This window comes from Leguminivora glycinivorella, chromosome 11 (genome assembly GCF_023078275.1).
Source record: "Leguminivora glycinivorella isolate SPB_JAAS2020 chromosome 11, LegGlyc_1.1, whole genome shotgun sequence".
Taxonomy (NCBI): Eukaryota; Metazoa; Arthropoda; class Insecta; order Lepidoptera; family Tortricidae; genus Leguminivora; species Leguminivora glycinivorella.
In genome coordinates, this window is record NC_062981.1 from 1,642,113 (window position 1) to 1,669,573 (window position 27,461).

Genomic DNA, 27,461 nt, shown 5'->3' on the forward strand with positions numbered 1-27,461 from the left:
CCCTCGGGTTAACTCTTCATTTTAGTCGGTGCAAGTGGCCCTAAGGGACTCGTAAATTTTGCACAGTTTACATAATTTTTATTAGAGAAATATCAAATACATACTACATAGTTGGAGTTCATACACACCTTGGTGGACGCTAAACGCCTATAGGCGTAATCCCATTGTTTATTTGTCTGGCGTAATGTCCAGCAAGGTGTTAAGGTAGCCCATACAACCATTTCAGTCGCAAAATCTTCAAATCAGTAACTAACTGTCAAATGTGACATAACGCGTGGTAACGTCGTGCAAACAATGCGACCGTATTGATACAATAACAAAATGTAGTCGTCGTGTGCACTCGTTACGGTAACAAAATGTGTACGAATTTGTGGCTGTCAATGTCACTGTCAGAATGACTTTTAACGACACTTTATTAGTCGACGTTTGCACACATAACGGTAACAACATGTGGACGAATTTGTGGCTGTCATTGTCACTGTCAGAACGGTTTCTGACAGTGACATTGACAGAATTTGTACACACATGTGTATGTAGGTCTGATTACCGAACTGCTCCTAAACCACTGTATCCGCAAATGACAATCTGAAATACGAAGGTTTCTCAAACTGTCTTGTGAAGTTGTGGACTGGTTGCTTTGAATCATTTAAATATGAGCGAATTAAATAATAATAAACGACGACGACCATTTAAGCACTCTTCGACATTTTATAGAAATGTGGGAAAGTTAAGAAAAGTGCAGAATGATAATACAAATAGATAAGCACTTTATAGTTACTTAATGTATTAAATATATAATTTTTAATTCTTATTGATAAAAATGAAGTGTAGTGTTGCTTTACACAATAAAAGTAGGAATCAAATGAAATAGAGTATTTACTGTGATATTAATAGAATTTCTGTTGCGCAATGATAGTTTTTTTCAGTACAGATGCTGCTTTTTTTTAACGTAGTAGTGCGAGAAAATCAAGCAATGATTCATTTCTTGTCTGGTCGAAACTCTTAGCTTAGATTTAGGTACTGAAAATCGTCGTACGATACACGTGCGAAAAGGACATTCACAACTCGTGTCGATTTAAAACACTCCCTTCGTTCGTGTATTAATTTATCGCTACTCGTATCGATTTTCCTCTTTTCCGCACTCGTATCTACAAGTATTTTGTTTGGGTTACAAAAAAAAACACATTATTTACTCTACTACGTTTTATTTATGTCTCTTTAACATTACAAATTTGTAGACACTTATCTATACAAAAATCTTGACAAAAGAAGTACAGATCGCTGAAATGAATGTTGATAGTAATATTAATAAAGACTACTTCAACAAGTGTCAATTGTGAAATGCCGCAAAATACTAGTTGCTCTATAGAAGACCATAATAATATGATCCCCGATCCTTTACAACCCAGCAGCTCGGTACGCACGTTACAATTTTTTTTTAAATCTTCTTTAGTGAGGGCAACTGAGTATGACGGCATATTTAATTGTTTATAAAGTTTGAGGATACCTGGAAAAAATTAATACAAGAAGCCATTTTGAAAATATAATAAATATTCACTGCTTTCGGTCACGCGTGTACGCTGCGACCATTTTGCGACCGTTTGTCGACCGTTTGGTGACCGTTTGGCGACTGGTTTTTACATGGAATATTACCGTCTTAATCCATATTTTAACAACTTTATTGGTTTTCTAGGCATTATTTTTATTATTTCAGTATAGTATATGCACCGGAGCACTAAAACTTCACCAATCAATATACATAACACGCAAACACCGAGTAGTCAATAATATTATTACTGGTTAAACTGAGGTAAATTGATGGCGCGTTGATAAATTTAGACTTATTTTATGAAATCACTCGAGCAATTTAATTGGCCATGGTAATTAGCCCACATTATATTACAAATGCAAACAATATTTATCTTTAACAAATTCTTACGCCATTACATTTTAATGTCAAATGATTTTATTTCTTTTTTACTTTGACGTCTCTGACAGTCGCCATTTGAAAAGAATGAAATGAACGAATGATTTTGGGAAAGTAGTCGCCAAACGGTAACAATGTGTGAACGCGTAGTGCACACTTCTGTGACCATTTGTGCCTGTTACCAATCGTCCCCATTTGGGTCGCCGCGACTAAACGTCGAGCGTACTGCGACTAAGCATTGAGGCCCGAAGACCTGTGTGTACACAAAATAGGAGGATTTGCGTAGGAACGGCGACCGATTATGGTTATATGGGAGAGCAATGGACCCACTGACCCAGAAAAATTGCGTAACCTTTCAATCGTTTCATACAATATACTGTAAGGTATGTTTACATTCGACACTGCACATTAATTTATACGAAGCCGGCATAAGCCGCGACGTGCCGGTGGCGCACCGCGGGACATTATGCGATCTACTGTAAGCTGAGGTGCACGGTTTACAACTTTACTGCTAATATTCAAATAGAAAGAATAGAATAGAAAAAGCGATCAAGCCCACTGGTGGCGAAGTGATTCGCGATTTTATAATATAAATTAAGTTGTATGCAAGACATTCTTCTGTATAAACACTGGCAAGTCTTTCTTGACGGATCCCTTTGTTTGACATAATAATTGAAAGTCATAATGATTGCCAGATTATCATTAGTCATAATTCTGAATTATTATTTCAACGTTTTTCGACCCAGCGAACTTTCGATCCAGTGGCAGTCGAGCCAACGAACATTCGTGCCCGAGATCTTCTATGGGATGACAATCGTAAAATTCGGTTTTACAATTTATTATTTCTACGCTTTTCGACCCGGCGAACATTCGATCCAGCAACAATCGAGTCAGCGAACATTCGAGAGCACGATACTCCGAGAGTACGTGTCCGAAACTATGATATACACTCCATTATAGCACCCAACAGTAAATAATCACACTAACAGGTTTTCCACGTTCTAAAAATAGCCAGCCAGCGCAGATTTTCACCGCCTTCGCGCCCTCTTGCGCCCGAAGTGCTTTTTCTCAAAAGGCAAAGGTCTCGCCTCTTGGCCGGCTCTCGGCCGCGGCGGAATTAGCCGTCCCACATTCCACGAGAGTTTTTCAAATATTTTATAGCTTTGATGGAACGTCTTGGCCTAAAACAGCAGTATTTTACGGATTTATTAAGGTATGTTTGTTTTTCGTGCTACTGAATGAATACTTATGTACTTTCTGCCAAAAAATATCATTTAATTAAATAAATCTTGCTACGGATGTATGCAGTGACACACCAAATTTCAAAGCAGTCAGTTACATATGACTTGACGAAAAATGCCTTGTAACCAAGACTTTTTTAGGTAATATTTATAGATTCATATTATAATTGAAAGACCCATCAAAGTTTTCTTAAAACGCCCCATATTCCGTGAACCTTTGGTGATACTTTTAGACGCTAGGTATTTATAGACTTAGGTTATAGGTTTCGACTTTTTGATGGATTCAGTGATATCAACTTTTTTTTAATTTGTGAAGTAGTGAAGAGAAATATTGTCAAAACGCACACGACAATCATTGGAACTCCGACAAATAACTTCTCGTGACCCGGGTAAAGAAGGTTGAAATAGTCTGCCTAGCGTAAGGCGCTGGGAAGCATTTGATATTAACAGGCTACTTGACCCTTTTTTAAAGTCTATTTTATATTATTTATTTATTACTGTCCAATTAACCGAAAAAAAATACTACCATATTTTATCACGACTTAAAACCACAAAAAATATTTATAAAGTTTACTTTAACTTAATTAGGCAAAAACATCATTAGCCATGTTAATCTATAGATTGTCTGCGCATGACGTAAATCGAATTGAGCACAACATTTTCTGATATTTAAGTTATGAGGCATAAAGTTCATCATGTCAGTGATTGACTCCGCATGAAGTTAGGTTCTATGACGTCACTACACTGACAGCGTTTTCGGTGGCCAAAGTTAAAATAAATATTACACACATTTTTAATCGAAAATACGTAGCCACCATACACCATACACTTTTAATACCCAAAATCTATAAAAATTGGTTTCTTAAAATGTCAAATACTAGAGCACGGGTAGCATGGTCGCGCGATAGACGATAAAATATCAGGCCGTCCCTATCGCACTATTAGTAAGTGCGATAGGGACGGCCAGATGTTTTATCATTTATCGCGCGACCATAATTGCCTGCCAGGAAACAATCATTTCTTGTGCCAAATTCGATAAGAGTCTAGTAGCCTATTGTCTAAAACGCGCAGTCTGTTCTTTATGTCTGTGACAGGGCCAGGCCAGGGGCGGACTTGACCTTGTCACGTTGTCAGGAGGAATTCTATTAAACGAACGACGTTATCGGAAAGTGACAATTTCGGACGAAGAAATATTTGACAACCTCGTTAACTTTGAAATTGCCGTTGTTTTGAACGGAAAACAAGTTATTTTTTTCGAACAGAATAAAAAAGTAAGGGATGAGAGAAATTTTACTGTTTAAGTGCTTACGAATAATGAGATTAAAAATTATAAAAAAAAATAACGAAAAAACCCTATTATGAGCTACGGCGTAGCAGCGTAGCACTCCGAGCAATAATTAGTTAAGGATTTATTTATTTGAACTTTATTGCATAAAAGACAAACTTAATGTACAAAAGGCTAACTCAATGCCATGATGAATTCTCTACCAGTCAACCTTAAGGCAAAGCAGAGAAGATTGTAGGCGGTGCATTGGAAACCAAAGAACAAAGGATGTTATCGATAAATAAATATTACAAACCATTCTTACACAGATTTACTGACTTCCAGTAAGCTCAAGTAGGCTTGTGTTGTGACATAAATATGTAAAATATAGGTATATGAGGAAAAATATAGTTAACCGCTTAACGCCAACTTGAAATATATATGTACAACTGCCTAATATAATTTTACAAATAAATTATATCCGTTAAATCAAAACGAATAATTATAACCATTCACTCAATTCCATTTCCGCCAGCCACCAAGGAGCATTTAATTAGACAAACGGCTCGCCGCAAGAACGCGAATGGAAGAACGAATGGAACGAACGGCGAAGCGCGTTTACTTTGATTCGTTCGGTCCCGCGGGCGCGCTCACCTCATCGCCGGTAATGGGGGAGGGTTAGGGCTGCTAGTTTATTTTTCTTCCGTTTACGGATAATGGGTGATGAATTGTTGATAGTGTTAGACATAGAACTGAGAGGTTTTGTAGTTTATCTTTATCAATGAAGGGTTGCTAAATTTCCGAGTACATTGTGGCTAATGTACGAGTATTAATTTAGTTTCTTATTCTTACAAAATTTTAGAAAATGCGTGCTGGTTATCTATTTGAAATTATCATGAGTCAAATACTGAGAATGGGAGCCGATCGAACTGTCAAGAGAGCGTTCTTGGGGACGATATTCACTAGGGACAGTATGGCGGCGAATCTGTTTCCGCTTCATGCACATTAATTATTAAATAACTACATATAAGGAAGATGCGATGTATAGATAAGAGCACTTGCAACTACAATCATTTGCAACTTATTGATTATTCATTGTTAGATTTTAAGACTCGCAATCACGTTATCGGCTCGCAAATGCTGAATGCGTGATGGGCATCTTGCTGAGGGTTACAATAGCTTTTGGACTTCAATCAATAATTATACCTAAAAGTGGACATTTTGCTACAGCTCATAATGTACATTATTATCATTACATGTTCATTAGTGTAGTCTTAGTTTTACCTTTTGAAAGATGAACACTAGTTAAACATACGAATTTGCGTAGACCCTACGCAACTGCAATGTCTTCGTTAACGATGCCGGTCCACAGAGGCGCTCCATTGATTGCCACTCCTGAATGAATGGGAGCAAAAACCGACAACCGAATGGAAAAGGCGACGCGGAACCGTACAAATACCATGTAGAAACTGCGGTGGCAACGGTAGGACACGCAAGAGGCAAATGTTGTAAAGTATTTTTTAAATATTAATAGGTCCTCCTCGCGTTATCCCGGCATTTTCCACAACTCATGGGAGCCTGGGGTCCGCTTTGACAACTAATCCCAAGATTTGGCGTAGGCACTAGTTTTACGAAAGCGACTGCCATCTGACCTTCCAACCCGAAGGGTAACTAGGCCTTATTGGAATTAGTCCGGTTTCCTCACGATGTTTTCCTTCACCGAAAAGCGACTAGCAAATATCAAATTACATTTCGCACATAAGTTTCGAAAAACTCATTCTTACGAGCCGGGGTTCGAACCTGCGACTTCCAGATCGAAAGTCGCACGCTCTTACCGCTAGGCCACCAGCGCTTTTTAGGGTTCCGTAGCCAAAATGGCAAAAACGGAACCCTTATAGTTTCGTCATGTCCGTCTGTCCGTCTGTCCGTCTGTCCGTCTGTCACAGCCGATTTACTCGGAAACTATAAGTACTACAGTGATGAAATTTGATGGGAATATGTGTTGTATGAACCGCTACAAAATTATGACACTAAATAGTAAAAAAAAGAATTTGGGGGTGGGGCCCCCATACATGTAACTGAGGGATGAAAATTTTTTTTTCGATGTACATACCCGTGTGGGGTATCAATGGAAAGGTCTTTTAAAATGATATAAAGTTTTCTAAAAAACATTTTTCTTAAAGTGAACGGTTTTTGAGATATCAGCTCTCAAAGTCGTAAAAAGTATGTCCCCCCCCCTCTATTTTTATAACTACGGGGTATAAAATTCTAAAAAAAATAGAGGTGATGCATGCTAATTAACTCTTTCAACGATTTTTGGTTTGATCAAAGTATCTCTTATAGTTTTTGAGATAGGTTGATTTAACTGTAATTTTGGTTAAGTTATTGGTTTATTATATTTGCTGCTACGGAACCCTTTGTGCGCGAGCCCGACTCGCACTTGGCCGGTTTTTTAAATATTAATATTAGTTTTAATTAAGTGTTGACCCTACGCAACTGCAGCCTCTTCGTTAGCGATGCCGGTCCACAGAGGTGCTCCATTGATTGCCACTCTCGAATGAATGGGAGGCAAATCGACGACCGAATGAAAAAGGCGCCGTGAAACCGTAGAAATACTTCTAGAAACTGCGGGGTCTACGAAACACGAGGCAAATGCTTGAATGACACAGCTTGTGGGAAACGCGCTTGTTTACGCTATAAAAATAGAATATATTCCAGAAAATTCAGAACACGGAAGAAAATATTGGATAAATATCCGGAAATAACGCTCTAAATTTAGCCTTTTATAAACTTGGATCAGTTATACAGCGTTAGTAGTAGTTGTCAAAACAGTACAAATGAATGAATGAGTGAATGTGAATTAGAAAAAAACCTGGAATTTCTGCTTGGAAGAAACTTTTAGGTCAGTCTTGCAGTTGGCAGTTCAACTTATTATCGGTACGAGTCAGGAATATTAATTCCAAGACTTCACTATCATAACATCATTTTGTTGGTTCGCTAGTGATTATTCCGTCTCGCAAAATAATTTTTAAATCCAGCAAAAAAAAAAAGTTAGACTCAGGTGTCGCGAGTCACGAGACAGCATGAAATCGCTAGCATTTCAAGTGTCAGATTGAGTGACTAACCAGACATGCATTTGAAATGCAGTAACGAGGTGGTGTGCATACGTCGCGCTTTCCATATAGAGTGCAGTTCGTCCACCTGTGAACTTATATCGATTCGTTCTAGGACTTGTAGGTACGAGTAGGAAGACTGAAAATACTGAAATGCCCGTATTAATCCATCTACGAGTATAAAGTTAGTCTCTTGAAATTGTCATAATAGACAGACATAAATCAATCAATCTGTGTCAATCTGTGTTAATTTCGAACTGGGGCAAACAACTGGTCGATTTTTTCCATGTTTCATACTATTGACTTGAGCTCCATATGTATCCGACAGGCGATTTAATAATGAAAAGGCAACTTAAAAAAAATATAGAAAGTTATAGAGTAATTGAAATTTTAACTACTGCTGTACCTTCTCTATTTCTTAAGCTTTATGCAATTATATGTTGTAACATCCAATTTTAGAGCAAGAGTGTCAAACAAAACCCAGCTCCCTGGGTACCTATAAATTGACATTTACCTACTGTCCTCGTGCATTTTGCATTCATTTCCCGAGAGCCACTGCAGAAAGTTGGTGCGAGTTGGGGACGGGGCGGGATGACTTACAACCTTCGGTTACTTAAATGTTTAGTCTCGGGAGGCGGTGACTGGCTGAACTCGCGATATGTTTGCATTTGTTTCTTTAGAAATGGATGCAAAATGTCTCTTATTTCGTCACTACTTTAAAAAAAACTTGTATCTTCGTCTGTCAAAGAAAAGAAAATTATAGTAAGTATGTATGGAATGCATATAGACTTACTGCGTTTTAATTTTGAGGAACAGCGTGAGATACGAGATTTTTTAAAAGTAGTGACGATTTGTTGTCCGACTGGTATGTGGGAAGTTTGTCAAAGCATTCAAATATTTGGATAGGCTACGTACTTACTTCGACTTATTGTTGAAAATTGAAATGAGCGTCAAATATGAACTAAGATTTAGTAAATATGTATTGATGGTCAATGTGTTGACTGTTAAGAAACCTGTATACTCCTTTTTTAGGGTTCCGTAGTCAACTAGGAACCCTTATAGTTTCGCCATGTCTGTCTGTCCGTCCGTCCGTCCGTCCGTCCGCGGATAATCTCAGTAACCGTAAGCACTAGAAAGCTGAAATTTGGTACCAATATGTATATCAATCACGCCAACAAAGTGCAAAAAAAAAAAAAGAAAAAAAAAATAGGGTACCCCCCCCTTCCCCCCTACATGTAAAGTGGGGGCTGATATTTTTTTTCATTCCAACCCCAATGTGTGATATATTGTTGGATAGGTATTTAAAAATGAATAAGGGTTTACTAAGATCGTTTTTTGATAATATTAATATTTTCGGAAATAATCGCTCCTAAAGGAAAAAAAAGTGCGTCCCCCCCTCTAACTTTTGAACCATATGTTTAATTTTTTTTTTTTTTTTTTTTTTATTTGGATATGAAACAAACGGTCATACAAAAATATTTATACAGTTTATTTTCTTAATCTAGACCTATAGTTTCCATTTTTCTTTAACAAATATTTTTTAAAAAGCACAATCAATACCTACTTAACTTGTGTGAGATTTAGTCTTAGTAAACAGTCTTAGCAAAAATTGGTTTTACAAAAAATTTTGATACTAATTAATTACATACAATAGGAAACATGTTTATCGTGTATTAAACACTTTTTGAATAAATGTGATATAATATCTATTCTATTTCTATAGACATACTACTAGAACTGAACTTCCTTTTTATAGAGCCTATGGTACTATTAAATACGTCTACAGTTTTTAAGATGTTATTCTCATTATAGAGTGCGCATGCTCGCTTAATAAAGGTATTTTTTGAATAATTAGTTTTACTTCTTGGGATGGAGAATAAATGTTTGAACCTGAGACGACATCGGCGTTCTTTATTACCTGGAACTCTTATACATATGTCTTTCAACAAACTAGGGGCATCTATATGGCTATTTATTATTTTATATAGGATAACAGAATCAATGCAGTCTCTCCGACACTCAAGCGTCTGCATTTTATGTCGGTTTAAGGATTCCACATAATCTTTGTATTCAGATCCACATTTGTAATCAAGTGCTTTTAGGAACTTTTTTTGCAATCTCTCTATCCTGTTAATATGTATGCTATAATAGGGTTTCCAGACCGCACTTGCAAACTCAATCCGACTTCGTACATAACTGTTATAAAGAATTTTTAGCGTTAAGGTATTACTAAAAGGTTTACCAATTCGCAGTATCATACCTAATTGCTTAAAAGACTTAGATAGGATAGAATCAATATGAGGTATAAATGATAATTTGTCGTCCATGACTACTCCAAGATCACGAATCTCGTTTACTGTTACCAGGTCATGGTTACATAACTTGTAATTGAAATAAGATAATGCTTTTTTTCTGGAAAAAGTAATTGTATTACATTTCTCTGTGTTTAAAAATAAATTATTCTTTCTACAAAATATCTCAAAATTACTTAGATCTCTTTGTAAAAGTTCGCAATCAGAAGAATTACGAATAACTTTATAAATTTTTGCATCATCTGCATAAAGAAGAACGTGAGAGTGGGAGATGCACTTTACGATATCATTTATATATAAAATAAACAACAGAGGTCCCAAATGGGAGCCTTGAGGCACGCCTGAGCTGATATATTTACTTTGAGAGATAAATCCCGACGCTACCACTGACTGTGTACGATTTTCTACATAAGATTTAATCCAACGAAACAAATCACCATGTATACCGAGTTCCCAGAGCTTGCATAGTAAAGTGTAGTGACATATTTTGTCAAATGCTTTGGAGAAATCGGTATACACGGCGTCCACAGAGAAACCATCATCCATAGCCAGTAATATGTCATTCGTGAAAGTTAACAAGTTTGTATCTACTGAACGGCCTCTGTAGAACCCGTGTTGATTGGGTATTATATGGTGTCGCACAACAGCAGCGAATTGGTCGGTAACTATCTTTTCCAGGAGCTTGCTAAACTGACATAACTTGGAAATAGGTCGATAGTTTTCAATATTACGGCTAACCGGACCCTTCGGCACAGGAGTTATCCAGGCTTTTTTCCAGATAGCTGGAACACAACCCTCCTTGATAGATTTATTAAAGATTATTGTAATTGGAGCTGTTAGGGAAGCATAACAATTTTTAATAAAAAGTGGGTGTACTCCGTCAGGTCCTGCACCCTTATTCACATTAATAGATTTGAGATATCGTGCCACAATTTCTTCGCTAATTTCAACTGAATGCATATCTATCAAGGGATTAGTTGGTGCTGCCAGATTATCCGCATCAGCAGAACTCCTGTCGTAAACTTCAAACACAGAATGAAAGTGGTTATTAAATAAATTACAAATGTCTTCACCATTACAGGTAACAATATCCTTATAAGTCATAGTTTGCGGTAAACCGTTACTAGAAAAAATAGATTTTAAATATCTCCAAAAGTATTTAGGATTATTCTTTATATTGTTTTCTGAGTAAGAAATGAAGTCACGGTAGCATTTTTGTTCCATTTTTTCGGCACGTTTTCGTAGAATTTTAAAACTGTCATAATCAAGTGGATTCCTATACAGCTTCCAACGCTTGTGAAACTTACATTTTTCCTTAAGAATTTTTTTCAAAGATTTATTATACCAAGCCGGTGATTTTGATGAAGACCGTAGCTTTCGCCGGGGAACATACTTTTCAATTAAGTGATTTAATAAATTATATAATTTTTCTACCGAACCTTCACAACTAATGCTACAAAAATAATTACCCCAATCTATATCCTTTAATTCTTTATTAATGTCTGTGTAATTAGCTAAATGAAAATTGTAAACCTCTTTCACAAGTGGCGTTAATTGTGGCACATAGGAGAGTTCAACATCAATTGTCAATGCCTTATGGTACAATACATCTTCAGATACCAGTGGTTCATCACATGTAGATACTACACAATTCCTATTGCATAATACTAAATCTAGTAGATTATTACATGAATTTATGATGGAATTATATTGTTTAAGGTCAGAAAAGCATAGAAAGTCTGCAAAATCTCGAGTTGCAAAGTCGTTACCCGACGAAAGCATCATCGCACCTGATAATGTCGGTACCCATTTTGCTTGAGGTGCATTAAAGTCACCCATTATAAGAAATGTATCATTACAATGGTCTACTGTTAATTGACACACAATATCAAAAAATGATATCAATGATTCCCTGTAAAGGGGTCCATTCGGCAAGTAAACACAAGCAATATTCAAATCACAGGTATTGGCCTGTTCCGCTCCTACGCTAGTATTATTTCTCAGCGAGGCTTTTAGAGGGACGGATACCCACACACACTCACAGCCAGCCGCGGAGGGTACGGGCCAGTCGCGGCGCACCGGACTAAGGTCGGCACGCACGGCCAAGGCCACTCCTCCACCGCGCACAGCACCACTGTCAGCTGCAGATCGGTCGCAACGAAACACGCTATATCTGTGATCAAAATACTCACGATCATAAAAATTCCCTGTTAACCACGTTTCGGATATACCTATGAAATCATAACAGGATTGAATAACATGTGATAAAAATGTACGAGACTTTGTGCGTAAGCCCCTCGCATTTTGGTAATAACCATTAAAAGATTTTATTGACACAGTATAAGAGTAAAAATAGACTGAATTCTAAATAATTTAATGCCGACGGGTTAAAAATTACAAATAAATAACCACGTTATTCGAGCGAACTGCTCATTCGTACTATCAACAAGCATGTATTCCCCATTCTTTTGTTTCTCATACCTATATATATAAAATTTAATTCTAGTTCTAGTAGTATTTCTTAAGTTAATTATACACATAACGGACTCAGTATATTTAAAAAATATGAAAAAAAATCACAAAAGTAGAACTTTATAAAAACTTTCTAGGAAAATTATTTTGAACTTGATAGGTTCAGTAGTTTTTGAGGAAAATACGGAAAACTACGGAACCCTACACTGAGCGTGGCCCGACACGGTCTTGGCCGGTTTTTAGGGTTCCGTAGCCAAAATGGCAAAAACGGAACCCTTATAGTTTCGTCATGTCCGTCTGTCCGTCTGTCCGTCTGTCCGTCTGTCCGTCTGTCACAGCCGATTTACTCGGAAACTATAAGTACTACAGTGATGAAATTTGATGGGAATATGTGTTGTATGAACCGCTACAAAATTATGACACTAAATAGTAAAAAAAAAGAATTGGGGGTGGGGCCCCCATACATGTAACTGAGGGATGAAATTTTTTTTTTCGATGTACATACCCGTGTGGGGTATCAATGGAAAGGTCTTTTAAAATGATATAAAGTTTTCTAAAAAACATTTTTCTTAAAGTGAACGGTTTTTGAGATATCAGCTCTCAAAGTCGTAAAAAGTATGTCCCCCCCTCTATTTTTATAACTACGGGGTATAAAATTCTAAAAAAAATAGAGGTGATGCATGCTAATTAACTCTTTCAACGATTTTTGGTTTGATCAAAGTATCTCTTATAGTTTTTGAGATAGGTTGATTTAACTGTAATTTTGGTTTGCTGCTACGGAACCCTTTGTGCGCGAGCCCGACTCGCACTTGGCCGGTTTTTTTTTAAAACAGTCGACATAATCTCGTTAAAGAGCTCATTGCACAGGCGGAGCATTCGCAGCCGGGAAATTATTCTGAAACTGCATAACTAAAGCTGGTTAGGTTGTAAGGATGTACTCGTACACTATCCAATTTATTTCAATCCATCGATTTTACATTACAATAGGTTTTCTCACACCATGAAAATTGTAAGAACATTCACAAACTCGCAGGCCAACTGTCAGTCAAACAAAATGGCGTTTACCAGTGTATAGCGGATAGCGGCCGCGATCCATTCTACATTCATTTCCCAGGCGAGCCCCTGACAGCTTGGCCGTACCACGGAATAAAAAAAACAGTGGAAATGGCATAAGCCTCGATTACTATCAGAACCGGTGTCGTCAACACGCACACTGTCGTAACGTTAACTACATAGACATACCGCACCTGATTGGTCGTAATATTTCATTATAATTTTAATAAGAACCAATGCCAGTTAGTACACTTTGAACCTTATGTGTACACAACGTACTGTTTAGATTTGATTACATCAATTGTCAGTTATGATGTATTAAAACGAAAAATGATAATCGCATAGATAGTTCTGCCATCTAGCGTCGAGTAACCAAAGTAAAAAGCTCCGATAACAGAAAGTAGTTCGGCCACTTGACACTAGGTTGTAGCACTGTCTATGCGCGATTAGCGTAGAAAATAGTGATGTGTGTCGCGTGCAGAGCGGGTTATCGATAAAAAGGTAGATGATGAAGTATGTGCAGCGTAGGGCAAATAAAATTAATTTCGATGGAATAGAATAGAATACAATAGAATATATTTATTTGTAATAATTGTACATGGCGGATAATTACTTTATAATACGTTATTTTATGCATCATAAATAGCCGCGATTGTTAACTAATAATTGCAACTTAGCACAAAGTTTTATTTTTCTCGGAGTAAAGTAAATTCCGGTAGTTGATCTGGATCTATTTTTGATCTTTTTGGACTTGTTTGACAGTCAGGGTTAAAATTACCAACTCGTTTTTTAGCATGACCTCGTATATCTTCTTCCGTGCGCATTTTTTATTAGTGACTGGATTACTCTCCATAAGTACATATGAACCACGTTTAAAAGAAATTCGTACGTCATCGTCTTTTCGCGTTTTTTTTATTACTCCGGGACTGTCCTCCTCAAGTACAGACGTACCCCGTTTAATTCCTGTTACCTGGATACTACTGCTACGACTTTTCTTCCGTGGTGTAAAGTCTAGGCTTTCTTCTGCCACCCATTTTGTTAAAGCTGTGGTCATAACAGTTGTACTATGTGTCATTTCATTTATTTGTGTTTCTTTTTTCACATTTATATTACTTAACTCGTATATGTCTTGTTTTCTAGAAGGACCAGGCATATTATAAGAGATATCGAAACTTGCGTCTTCACTCGGTTCATAAGATTTTTTTGTACAGGGTCCAGAGTTGGAATCACAGTCATTACTGAAATCCGCCTTTCTTTTTTTAGATAGGTTTAGACTTGTTTCACCGCCGGTGCTTATATGCTAGAAATCAATTAAAATACGTATAGGTTGGATTTTAATAACAAACTTGCATAAAAATCAAAACTGTACCTACTAATACGTCTAATACATTGTTCAAATAAGACTGATCAATAAATGCGTTATATCCTCAAGTCATTTGCTTACTTAATTATTGCAGACATCACTAACACAGAGTAATTAATACAGTAAAAGTAAAAAAATATATACTTACATCATGGAATGTAACTATTTTCTTAATCGGAATTGCACTCTTAGCTAAATATCTGTACTATCTGTAGCCTTTTGCCGTTATAAGAAAATCATTCTCGCTGAAATGAATCGAACATATGGTACTGGAATTCACTGGCATCCAATTCTGTCTCCCGGTAGCATCGATCCATTTTTCCTTTTGAAAAGGATCTTTAGGAAACCTAAAATAAGTGAAAAAGGATAAATATGATATCACCAAATATTCTTTACTTATAGTTAACCGACGAACGGTTATATGTACAATAAACCACATTATTACATAAATTAAATTTGTATAAACTTGAAAACCACATAATTCAACTTACATTAATATCAAACACTGCACAAAAACAATGTCGATAACTTTATCGACATTATCGACAACACCCCGTGTCTATTTCTACGGGTCAACGGACGATCGAGTAGCGAATGTTCTAGTCTTTTGGCGATTTAGCTTTGCTTTTCGCTTAATGCGAATAGCGACTTTACTACATGATGATAGAGTTTATTTTTGTGAGGCTCATTAATAAAAAAGTGTCTCGCGTAAAATAAGTCACAAATCTATTAAAATAAAATTAAATAATGCTTACCGATGGTACGAAACGCCACCATGGGAGATACTTTTGGTGCTGCTTTTATTTTTGCACTCCAAAACGGAGCAAGTGGGCATGTTCACCAGCTTTTTCCTTTTTTTTCTTTAAGTGCACAGACAAACGTCACTCGCGAGTCACTGCGTCGAACTACGGCCGAGTCGCGCGGAGTTATGCCCGACTGGGCTTAACTGTGGCACACGCGCCACGCCCCCTTTACACTTCTACTGTTTTTTCTGTTCTGTGGGCCGTACATTATAATTCCCTTTTGTGATTTTGATCGTAATTATTTTGTTTAGAAAGTTTTGATGTTAATCGTGGCCGTTGTATCTCATGATGTGGCGTTTTGTGACTTCAAGAATGCAAATGTCCGTTACTTTCTACACATAAGTCTGCTGATTTTGCGGGAGAGGATACGTTAAACGTATGGCTATTCGTACGTAACGTAAAAATAGCCATGTCAGATAACCGTCAGTCAATACAATATGTATGACCATTTTGAATGCTCGAAAAATTAACTTATTTTTATAGGTGAATTTACGCTTTTATATCTTGTTAACCTCATTTATTCCTTACATTCCTGTATATGAAACCACTGTAACCATTTTATACGTGGTGCAGCTAGAGCAGTGAATAAAACATTGCAGCGCACTTGACACGGTTGCGGCTCAGCCCGTAATCTAATTAAATTCCAACTTCAATACTGCAGACGACGGTGTAAATACATTACATACAGTGTGTTACCACCACCCGGGCATTTATTAAAACCGATAATAATACAGTCAATTAGAAATCGTTTGCGCATATCAGCAAATTAACTAAAAAACTAATTTTCCAAAACCTCTTTTGAGTGTAACGTTGCACTTCTTAATTGTCATTACTCACATTGCTCATACTTATAAACTGTCATTGCCCTCACTTGACAAGTGTGTGTGCTGTACATTGCTGGCAATAATTTTTTTGTTAGAAAGTTTATAAAGTCAACATTTTTAATTATTAATTAAATTAAGGCCATGGTTAAGTGATGCATATGTGTACGTATCTATACGTAGTTATAGGGCGCTTGTGCCGTTCAAGAACCAGTATTAAACTAGCTTGCGAATTAGACGGTTGTTTCACTTAAAACACCTCAGTGGCGAACGACGATTCTAAGTACCCGCGCAAAAGTGAAAAATGAAATGGCGTTTTTTGGAAATTTAACTAATTTCGACCACAAATCTGGCGAATGGCAGATTTTTCATAGCAAATTAAAGCAATTCTTTGTGGTGAATAAAGTTGTGGATGAAGAGGATAAGCGTGCCCTTTTATTCACTCACTTAACGGACGAAACCTACCGTTTGTTACGTAACTTGGCTCACCCAAAAGAATTGGAGGTTCTAGAATTCAAAGAGCTAGTGACAATACTCGATGGCCACTTCAAGAAAAAGCAGTGTACGTATGCGGACAAGGCCAAGTTTTATGCTGCGACGAGAGCACCAAGCGAGAGTTTAGGAGACTGGGCAGCGCGATTAAGAGGATTGGCAACTTATTGCAATTTTGGCGCGGCCTTGGAGGCGAATTTAGCTGATCGTTTCATCCTAGGCTTGGGCTCGGGGCCCGAGCGAGATAAGTTATTTGAAAAAACAGCTACTCTTTCAATGGCTGAGGCCCTGGAGATCGCAGAGAAAGCGGCGGTTGCTAGGGAAGCCAAGACGGAGATGGCGGCAACCATCAAAGAAGAGCCCGTATTTTATGGGGCTAGCGGGGGCACGCAGGGCACGGTCGGGGCGGTTGGAGCAGGAAAGGGCGTCGCGACGGTAGCGGTGGCGGCGCTGGCAGCCGGCCGGCCGCGCAGGCGACCAGCGACCGCAAGATGATTCCCGATGTGCCGTGTGTGGAATGAGGAACCATGGTGAAGATAGTTGTCGTTACAAACGATATCGTTGCCAGAAATGTGGAGATATAGGACATTTGAAAAAAGTTTGTAAGGGCAAGATGTCTCGCGTAAACTGCATCGTGACCGAACGTGAGGAACATGGAACTGAGAGTGAAGGACCTGAGCAGTGTTGTAGGGAGTGCCAAATTTTTAATTTGAGGTATGTGACCAACATTAAACCAATTATTTTAGATGTAATTTTAGACGGGAAAAATTTATCTATGGAACTTGATTCCGGTTCAGGTGTAAGCGTCATTTCAGACAGTTTGTATTACGCAATGTTTTCGGAGTATGAATTACAAAAATGTGACCTAAAAATGTGTTTTTACACCGGCCATCAAATCTCGCCACTTGGCTGTTTCCAAATAGGGGCTACTTATAACAATAGAAACGAGAAAATTAATGTATTTGTTATAACTAACGGGGGCCCGCCATTGCTCGGTCGAGATTTTATGGCCGCATTTGATTTGGTGATTACAACAAAAACAAACATAAATAGTATTAGCAGTGATAATGATGTTTACAAATTGTTAGAACAATATCCTGAAATTTGGCGCGATGAGCTCGGTTCGTTTAAGGAGTTCAAGGTCACCTTGCGGCTCAAGGAAAATTCGCATCCTAAGTTTTTTAAACCGCGGTCTGTACCGTTTGCCTTGAAAGCTAAGGTCGAGGAAGAATTGGATAGGTTAGTAACTTTAGGTATATTAGTTCCCGTGAACCACTCAAATTACGCTACGCCTATAGTACCTGTGCTTAAAGAAAATGGTAAAGTTCGGATAGCTGGTGATTTTTCCGTGACGTTGAATAAGGATCTGATAATTGACAAGTACCCGCTGCCGCGAATAGAGGAGGTTTTCGCCAAGTTAGGCGGAGGCGAACATTATAGCAAAATAGACCTTAAAAATGCATATAACCAATTTATATTGGATGACTCATCGCAGGAACTTACGACTATAAACACCTCGAAAGGGTTATTTAAATATACACGATTAGTGTATGGCCTGGCTAATGCGCCAGCAATTTTCCAAAGATGTATGGAAACCCTTCTCTCAGGTGTTGAAGGCGTAAGTTGCTGGCTTGATGACATTTGTGTAACAGGGCCCAATAAAAAAGTACATTTGGAAAGGTTAAATTTAGTTCTAAAAAGATTAAACGATGCGGGGCTACGTTTACAAAAGGAAAAATGCGAATTTTTCAAGACTAGTGTTACCTACTTAGGTTACGTTATTAGCAAAGAAGGTCTGCAAACATGTCCTACTAAGGTTGAGGCCATATTAAAGGCACGAGAACCAACAAACGTAACAGAAGTGCAGTCGTTTATAGGCTTAGTTAATTACTATAGAAACTTTATTCCTAATGCCTCGGCCTTAATGAGTTCCTTACACGAACTTTTACGTGCAGGAACTGAGTGGGAGTGGGGAGAGCGGCAGCGAGCCGCCATACGCGCGGTGCGCAGGGAGCTGGCGTCCGAGCGCGTGCTGGCGCACTTCGAGCCCAGCGCGCAGCTGGTGCTCAGCGCCGACGCCGGCCCGGGCGGCCTCGGCGCTCTGCTGGCGCAGAGGACCGCCGACGGCCAGGAGAGACCGCTGGCGTTCGCATCCCGCTCCCTCACCTCCAGCGAACGTAACTATAGTCAAATTCAGAAAGAGGCAGCAGCGTTGATATTCGCTGTAAAGCGTTTTCATCAATACCTATACGGCCGGAGTGAGCCATTTATTCTAAAAACTGACCATAGACCATTAGTTTCGATTTTCAATCCTAAAAACGGAATATCAGCAACGACAGCGCTACGTCTTCAGAGGTACGCTATTATACTATCTGCATATAACTATACTGTGCAATATATTTCTAGTAGTAACAATTTAGTAGCAGATTATTTCTCCCGCGCGCCCGTAGCGGACATGTGCAGTGATAGCGATAAGGAATTCGATTCATTATGTGCACTAAATTTTTTAGATTCGGTATCTTCGGCGGTAACTGCGCAAGAAATTAAAAAAGCTACCGAAGCCGATTCAATTCTTAAAACGGTAATTAAATATATGAACAAGGGTTGGCCGCGTAAAATTAAATGTAAATCGGTCCAACCTTATTATAATTGCAGAAGTGATTTACAATTCGAAAATGGATCTTTATTACGAGGGCATAAGGTCGTAATTCCATTATCACTTAGAGATCGCATGTTAAATGAATTGCATAACACGCACTTAGGTATAGTTAAAATGAAATGCAACGCGCGCAGTAGGATGTGGTGGCCGGGTATCGACCACGATATCGAGCGCTGCGCGGGCGCCTGCATGGCCTGCGTGGCGCTGCGGCCGGCGCCCCCGCGGGAGCCGCCGGCGCCGTGGCCGCGCGCGCCCCACCCCTGGCACCGGGTACACATCGACTATATGACGATAGGGCAAAAGGTATACTTAATTGTAGTCGATTCGTATAGTAAATGGGTGGATTGTATATTTATGCAAAATGGTACTAGCACACAATCGTTAATAGCAAAATTAAAGTACATTTTCTCTTTATTCGGTTTACCTAAAGTTTTAGTATCCGATAATGATGTGAAAATTCATTGCGCCGAATTTAAGTCATTTTGTTCTAACAATGGTATAAAATATATGAATTCGCCAGTATATCACGCAAATAGCAACGGCCAGGCTGAAAACTCGGTGCGCACGTGTAAAAGAATGCTAAAATACATATTAAGGGAAAATATATCATCAATGTACGACATACATGAGAAATTGTTAAATTACTTGTTTGTATATAGGAATACTGTGCACTGTACTACCGGTGAAACGCCGGCTAAACTTATGTTCGGCCGGGAGCTAAGAACTCGCCTCGATTTAATAATACCTACAGACAGTAGTAATACTGCCGACGCGGAAGATAACAGTATAGCAACAGCTGTTTGCACGCATAGGCGAATATTTCAAGTAAATGAAAAAGTTTGGGCCCGTTGGTACAGTGCAAGGAAGGAAACTTGGGAGTTAGGTATAATTAAACAAAAAATAGGAAATAAAATGTTTCAAGTATATGTAAGCAAATACGATTCGTTATGTATAAGGCATGTAGATCAACTTCTGAAATATAAAGGTAAACACCTTGATAATTTGATTCAAGGGGAGAATAATGTTAAATAACTATGTAAGATTACGTTCCTTAAAAAAGCCCACTTGTTGGTAACAAACTGTATACATTCGTATACATACGTAATATCAAAGAGGATCGAGTATTATAGAGAGTTACTGTCAAAGTAAAATGTGTAATCACAGTGCATACACTGCCATCTCTTGACACAGGCTTAAAACTTTTGAACCTCAGTTTTAACAATTTGGCCCATATTCTTAGTTTGATATGTTTTAAAATGTCAAATATTAATATTAGCGCCATCTAGCTGAGCGTACCCCAAAGGTGTAATGCCATCTAGGCCACCGTACCTTTTTCTGTATGGTACTGAGGTACGTTTTTTTCTTAGACTTTTTCTGTCTATACGGAGATATATATGTCTTTGGTAGTATTCATAATAGGCATCTAAAGCAACGTAATTCTTGTTTAAAATAGTACAATTAGAAACAAAGCTATGAACACAGTCAAAGTGCCAAAAATATCTATACAGAACTTTATTGCCTGTAAATTAAGATGTGTCTAGATATTTTTGGCTCTTTGTCTGTATTCACAGCTTGATTGCTGGCTGAACATTGTGCGACATGCAGCGGAAGTTGAATAAATGTCACTGACGAGAGTAAATCGCGAAGGCTTGCCGGAGCGATGTAAAGACTCGAGTTTCCAATATTCTTACACCCCGAGTTATACATAATATTCATCACACATGCAATATAAAAAATATGTAAAAAGATAAAAATAAGTTAAACGGTATTAGACATTTCATAACTCCCTAGGGACAATGAGTTTAACTCCATTGCAGCTCGACCTACGTTCAATTGCATAATTACTGTGGGAGTGTGATGAAAAGTTATTTATTCATCATTATCGGTAAGGTCAACTTTTCATCTTCAGACAAGTTCAGCTTTTCATCTTAAGCCAATTCATTCTGTAACTTGTCAAATATTTCACAAAATAAATAATCTCTCCAGAAATCCTATTCAATAGGCAGAATAAGTACCCTGTGCGGCATTATATTCCAAGCAATCCCAACTCGTGATTTACAACGCGGAAGCGCTACCTTGCGGAAACAGAATCAATATATTTTACTGCTGCCGAGACGCCATTAAAGCGCCATTATACTTGTAGAAAAAGTTACTAGTTTTGGCACGTGCAACCCTCCACTTATGCAACTTTAAACTGTAACCTTCGAGTCTCAAGGTTGAATTTTCTTTGAATCATTGACCCTGAAATGCTGACCGCTCAATTCCTTTTAATTTATGACTGGCAATCTATAAAAACGGCTCAACGTCGCATTCGAATTCTGTTCCAAATTTAAATTTCGAAAAATATTCTGAAAGGTAGGTTCTGAGAAACAATTGAAATAGCATTTTGAAGGCATATACAAAATGTGAGGTAATTTATTATGGCAATCGTAAGCACTAAAAAATAATAGAGTATTTTCGAGATATTTTATTGGGGAATAAGCCTGGGGTTATTGGAAACGGTTGGCAATGTGGCCGGAGCATATTCCATTACCCAAATTGGGTATCTATCAGATATTCGCGTTTAAGCTGAGATAGCTAAGAGCTTTTACAGTGTTATTATTATTACTTGACATTTGGTTCAACGATTTGAATTCCGGTAACAATGAATTTGGAAATGAAATTCTTAATATTCCTCTTAGTTTAAATTGTTTCACTGCCATTGTAAAACGGTAATACACGTCAGGTCTGACAACTTGACAAGTGATCGAGGATTATTAATGGATTCATAAATCAAGAAAGTATCCTCTTCAGTTTTCCCATTTAGATTTCATTATGTGATTAAAAATTTCCACCACAAACCACCAACTTGGATTGCATGGACAATTGGGACACATTTATTTTTTTACTTACAAGTACACAATTTTAAACGTCGATATCTATCACCAAATCTAATGACTGAGACTCTGCCGACGCTCAAAAGAAGCTAAGAGTAATGTCTTTCGAAGTACTTCTTTCATAACCTAACCTAACCACAAAATTAAAATTTCGAAAAAACCCCCGAACGCCACATAGTGGACCGATTTTCATGAAACATGGCTAGAACACTCCCGACTAACTCAGCTTTAAAACAAAAAAAAAACTAAATCTAAATCGGTTCATCCGTTCGGGAGCTACGATGCCACAGACAGACAGACACACACACACACACACACACACACACACACACACACACACACACACACACACACACACACACACACACACACACACACGCACGCACGCACGCACGCACGCACGCACGCACGCACGCACGCACGCACGCACGCACGCACGCACGCACGCACGCACGCACGCACGCACGCACGCACGCACGCACGCACGCACGCACGCACGCACGCACGCACGCAAACAGATAAACGGACAGACAGACACGTCAAACTTATAACACCCCGTCGTTTTTGCGTCGGGGGTTAAAAAGGACGAAATGTAGTTTTCACATATTTTCGTTCGCCTCAGCAGGAATTAGGCCACGAGATCTGTTTCGCTGATAAAAATGCACATAAGAATGAGGAATGAGACAAAGCTTATCTCATTTCAGCCTCGAAATGTCGCCGGTGATAAATAAAATAAACGCGGTTATCTCATTTTGAAAGCCCCGCGGGATATTTCTAACTTTTATATCTTTTCCATTATGGTTCGGGCTGGCGGCTTGGTGCAAAGTTCAGAATGTCAATGTATAAAGAATCTCAAACTACGAGTAGAACGAGCCGGGTGATTCTATCAGTGTCGATAGAATACGTCACATGATTTCTTTTATAGAAATTGACAGATCGTCCAGTCCCGTCCTGTTCTAGTGAGAGTCATCCTTAAGATTGTCAAATATCAAAAATGTCAAGATGTAAAAAAAGGTAAGGCTGCAAAAAGTGCCTCCATACCATTCTACTATGCTTAGTGGCTTTGCTAAGTGACTTCGCAATCTTTCCATGTTGTCCATTCCTACTATTCCTAGTAATAAAGCGAAGCATGCTGTAGCCATTGCGTAAAATATGAGATATTTGCTTCAAATACTACTGAAAACAGTGGATTTTATACTATCTATATCTACTAAATATAATTCCGACTTTTATCTTCCTTAACAAACTAAATCCACTTGACCTTTCTATTTATAAGTAAGTACCTTCCATAATTCCTACACAAAAAATGTTGAATGAAGATCCTCATTAATACAAGGGCTCCTTTTCTACAACTTCTGGAGCTCAATTCAGATTTTACAACTAGTTACGGATTTGACATTACGGTCAACCGGGATGGCTTTAAAACGCAGGGGCGACTATGAAAATTTAGTTTTAAAGCCATATTGTAAGTAAACTCGCGATTTTCTATGGTAGTTTTACAAGAATATTTATTGATCTAATTAGTTACATGAACAGTTTCAGTAAATAATGAATAATGTTAATTTTAAAGCCGTTCTAACACTATCAAAGTAACCTCAAATTTTCCTAAAGTTACCCCGGTTGACGTACTTGATTACGATCTCGAAAATCGCTGACGCGCAATGGTGCAAAGCGCGTGAGAATCGTGAGATGCTCGCAAATAAAAAAGACGATTGTCAAATACGTACCTAAGTATACCATATTATGTCAACGACATTTGACGGCCACGGAATTAATTGTTGAGCAATTTAGAGCTCGCCTAGTATTAAAACTAGTACTTCATAGATGCCAAATTTATTTTGACACCTAAATGGCTCGACAATTAAAATCCATGGGTGTACTAGAGCCACTTAGTATTCATGTTATATAGAATATCTCGCTAGGAGAAGGGGAAAAAGCAGCGAGTCCTAAACGTACAGTACCCGGCGATATTGATTGCACATCGGTTTTTCGTCCTCGTTGATTATGATTATATCTTATGGTAAACGTGAAGGTTATGTCAAAACTTTTTCAAAGTTATGAATCTGAATCAGGCTCCTTAACAAACTAAAGCCACCTTTCTATTTATAAGTTCCTTTCATAATTTCTACGTAAGAAATCTCGAATGAATCTCATTAAAACAAGGAGTCTTTGTACCGTTTCTGGTCGTGGAAGCCGCAATATCGCGAAATGGACTGATAAGGCGGTAAGACTTTGTTTTATTTTTACGGTCACTGAGAAACAAAGTATTTTTTGTTAAATTCATTTCGGCTGAAGCTTTGAAAATGTACATTAAGTGCCAGTTGATAACGTTTCAAAATTTTCAATGTCCCTAAATCGAAAACCATTTCGAGATATACGCCTGTAGATCACAAAAATATATTTTTTAATATTTTTTTTCCTTATTTTTAGTAATAAATGCTTAAAAATAGTTTAAAGGGGAAGTGACGTTACATAATTGAGTCAGACTATTCAGAGCTGCCACTATAACCAAAAAAATCTTCCGGTTGGGAAGTCACTTGAGTTTGACTGTTACACTTATCATCGCTAGTAGTATGGAGATTAGAGGTAAGGAGCGAAAGCTTTAAGTTTCAGAAGTGTAGATATAAAACCAGGTGGCGCTGCAATTGCAGGTACATAAGGGTTTGACACGTCATTTTCGACTGTTCTACTTTGACAGATTTCTCTCCTTATACTTCTACATTCTATAGCTCGTAGTTATTCAATATTTGTTGACAGTGACATGAGTGACACTAGAGTAGACAGTCAGACATTTCGGACTGTTTAAGCTGACTGTTAAAACTTTTTTTTTAGGAATGATTTTGTCATTTTCTTCTACTCTTAACTAAGACTTGGCTTTCATACGGTAATCTCAAATAATTTTCAAAATCCATAATGAAAATATCTTCTGTTACTTTCTGTTTCACCCTTGAACCGTTGAAATTTTGCATGGGCCTCTAGGAAGGATTACTTTATAATACCTAAGTTTTTAGAGAATATTACAGTAAACCTACTTTTAATTTTGATCCTAGGCAATTATTTTCTTGTTCTGTTTTCTTTTAGTTACAGTCATTACTGTTTGTACTCACCATAAGTTACACGTTGTCATTTTGTCCATTTACTTTCGGTACACACAACCTGAAACAACAATAAAAAAAAGTACAATATACTCGGTCTATTTAAAGAAAGAGTGAATAGGCTATAACTGAATCGGTAAGCTCGGTAGGTAAGACGCTAGGTATATCGATTACAATCCAGTACGCAGGGCTGCACGCTGCACTTCAGCCCATGTCTGCCTGTCAGCAGCAGTTTCCATGGCCGCCGGCGCTGACAGCCAATCACTGCACTGCAGATATTTTTTACTTTGTTTTAGCGTACACTCGTAACCGATGCCCGTAGCAACCGTTGATTATAATATCACGATAGAATAGGTACCTACATGGGGTATTTGAAATAGTTATATTTTTAGGGTTCCGTACCTCAAAGAGGAAAAACGGAACCCTTATAGGATCACTCGCGTGTCTGTCTGTCCCTCTGTCACAGCCGATTTCTCCGAAACTACTGGACCGATTTACTTGAAATTTGGCACACGTATGTAAACCTGTGGCCCAAAGACGGACATGTAATTTAATTAAATGAAATTTAATCACAGGGGTCACTTTTGGGGGGTAAAATTGAAAATTAAAAATCAAAGATATTAAAACTATATTGTGTTACATATCAAATGAAAGTGCATTTTATCAGCATCTGAAATATATTTTTTTATATTTTTTGTTTTTGTAATTTAGAAGTAATTTAAGAAAATAAGCAAAAAATGACCATTCCCCCCCCCTTATCTCCGAAAGTACTTAGCGTAAAATTTTCAAAAAAATACACGAGATAGCCCTCTCCATGTAGATTACAGGAAAACCTATTAGAAATCTGCAGTCAAGCGTAAGTCGGACTTAAGAGAAAAAAACTTAGATTGCGAATTTCACTCACTGCCGCTGCAAGTAGTTACTAAACGTCTTAAAATTGTGTAAGCGAGTTGGACAGGTATAAAGAAATTCATTTCTGTCTTTTTCTTTTTAGAACTTGTTCAATTTTTTTTCATTTGTACAAAATGACTTAAGTTCGTACTAAAAAGGAGGCGCTTAAGACCGTTTATAAATTGACTGAGCAAAATTTTATTCAAATCGGTCCAAAAAAAGGTGTCTGTTGACGAAAATATAGAATTTGTGCCACCGAAAGCCCAAATCTGAAGTCCATTTTGCTCTATCTCTTATCGTTTCCGAGATACGAGTATATACGTAAAATCTTGAAAGTGCGAAACGTTAACTTTGCCATCATAGTCGTTCAGGCGCTCATGAGTTCTTTGTATGGAAAAGTCGAAAACCGACTCGCACTTGACCAATGTTCATAGAACGTTGTGGTTTTTTTTATTAGCAAAAATGACTTAAGCGCCTTCAGAAGTGCAGGTGCTTAAGACCGTTTGTAAGTTAAAGTTAGCTGTGATGGCTCAACGAAGAAAGAAGATTTCAATATCCTACTTATACATATTTCATTAATTTAACTATACAGTTTTTATTACTCAAGCCAAGCGTTACGTTAGCTATTGCTATTGAAAGGAAAACTTGTGTATAAAGCTTGAAACAAATTATGGGACGCGTCTGACGGACGCGGCTGACGACCGCGACTGATAAGCCGATGGCTTGCGTGGGCGACGGTCGCGCGACGACGATGTGACGCATACGAAATCAAACCTTATCGATATGGAAGTAGACGATGCGATGAGACCTGACCACGCAAGACATATATAGCCTACAGCAGTTGTAGTTGTATGCATACGTAGCTCACGCACACAGACGCGTCCACTGGCGCCGCGCCGGTGGCCGCGTGCGCTCTCTGCAAATTCTATGCACAGCGCAGAATATGCAGAAACCACATGGTGGTCTGTGGCAGAAACTCAATATACATTTTTAGGGTTTTTAAAATAAGTACGTAAATAGGTACGTGAAGTAACATGATAAATTGGACAGTGTTATGGAATAAGCGATCAAGCGACAGT

General features: G+C 38.0%; 2 protein-coding genes across 3 annotated transcripts in view; one reads left to right on the forward strand and one right to left on the reverse strand.

Annotated features, from left to right (window-relative positions):
* LOC125230949 (stress-activated protein kinase JNK) overlaps positions 1-27,461 on the reverse strand; it is a 252,189-nt gene that overhangs the window by 37,912 nt on the left and 186,816 nt on the right. For both annotated transcript variants that reach the window (XM_048136253.1, XM_048136254.1), the window contains exon 5: positions 25,504-25,552. The gene's annotated coding sequence lies outside the window, so the exon portion shown is untranslated. The remainder of the gene's footprint in view (positions 1-25,503; positions 25,553-27,461) is intronic.
* Positions 17,459-20,552, forward strand: LOC125231296 (uncharacterized protein K02A2.6-like). Its single transcript, XM_048136734.1, has 2 exons — positions 17,459-17,575; positions 18,817-20,552. The coding sequence occupies exon 2, from the start codon at positions 19,317-19,319 to the stop codon at positions 20,550-20,552; it is 1,236 nt and encodes a 411-aa protein (XP_047992691.1). The 5' UTR covers positions 17,459-17,575; positions 18,817-19,316.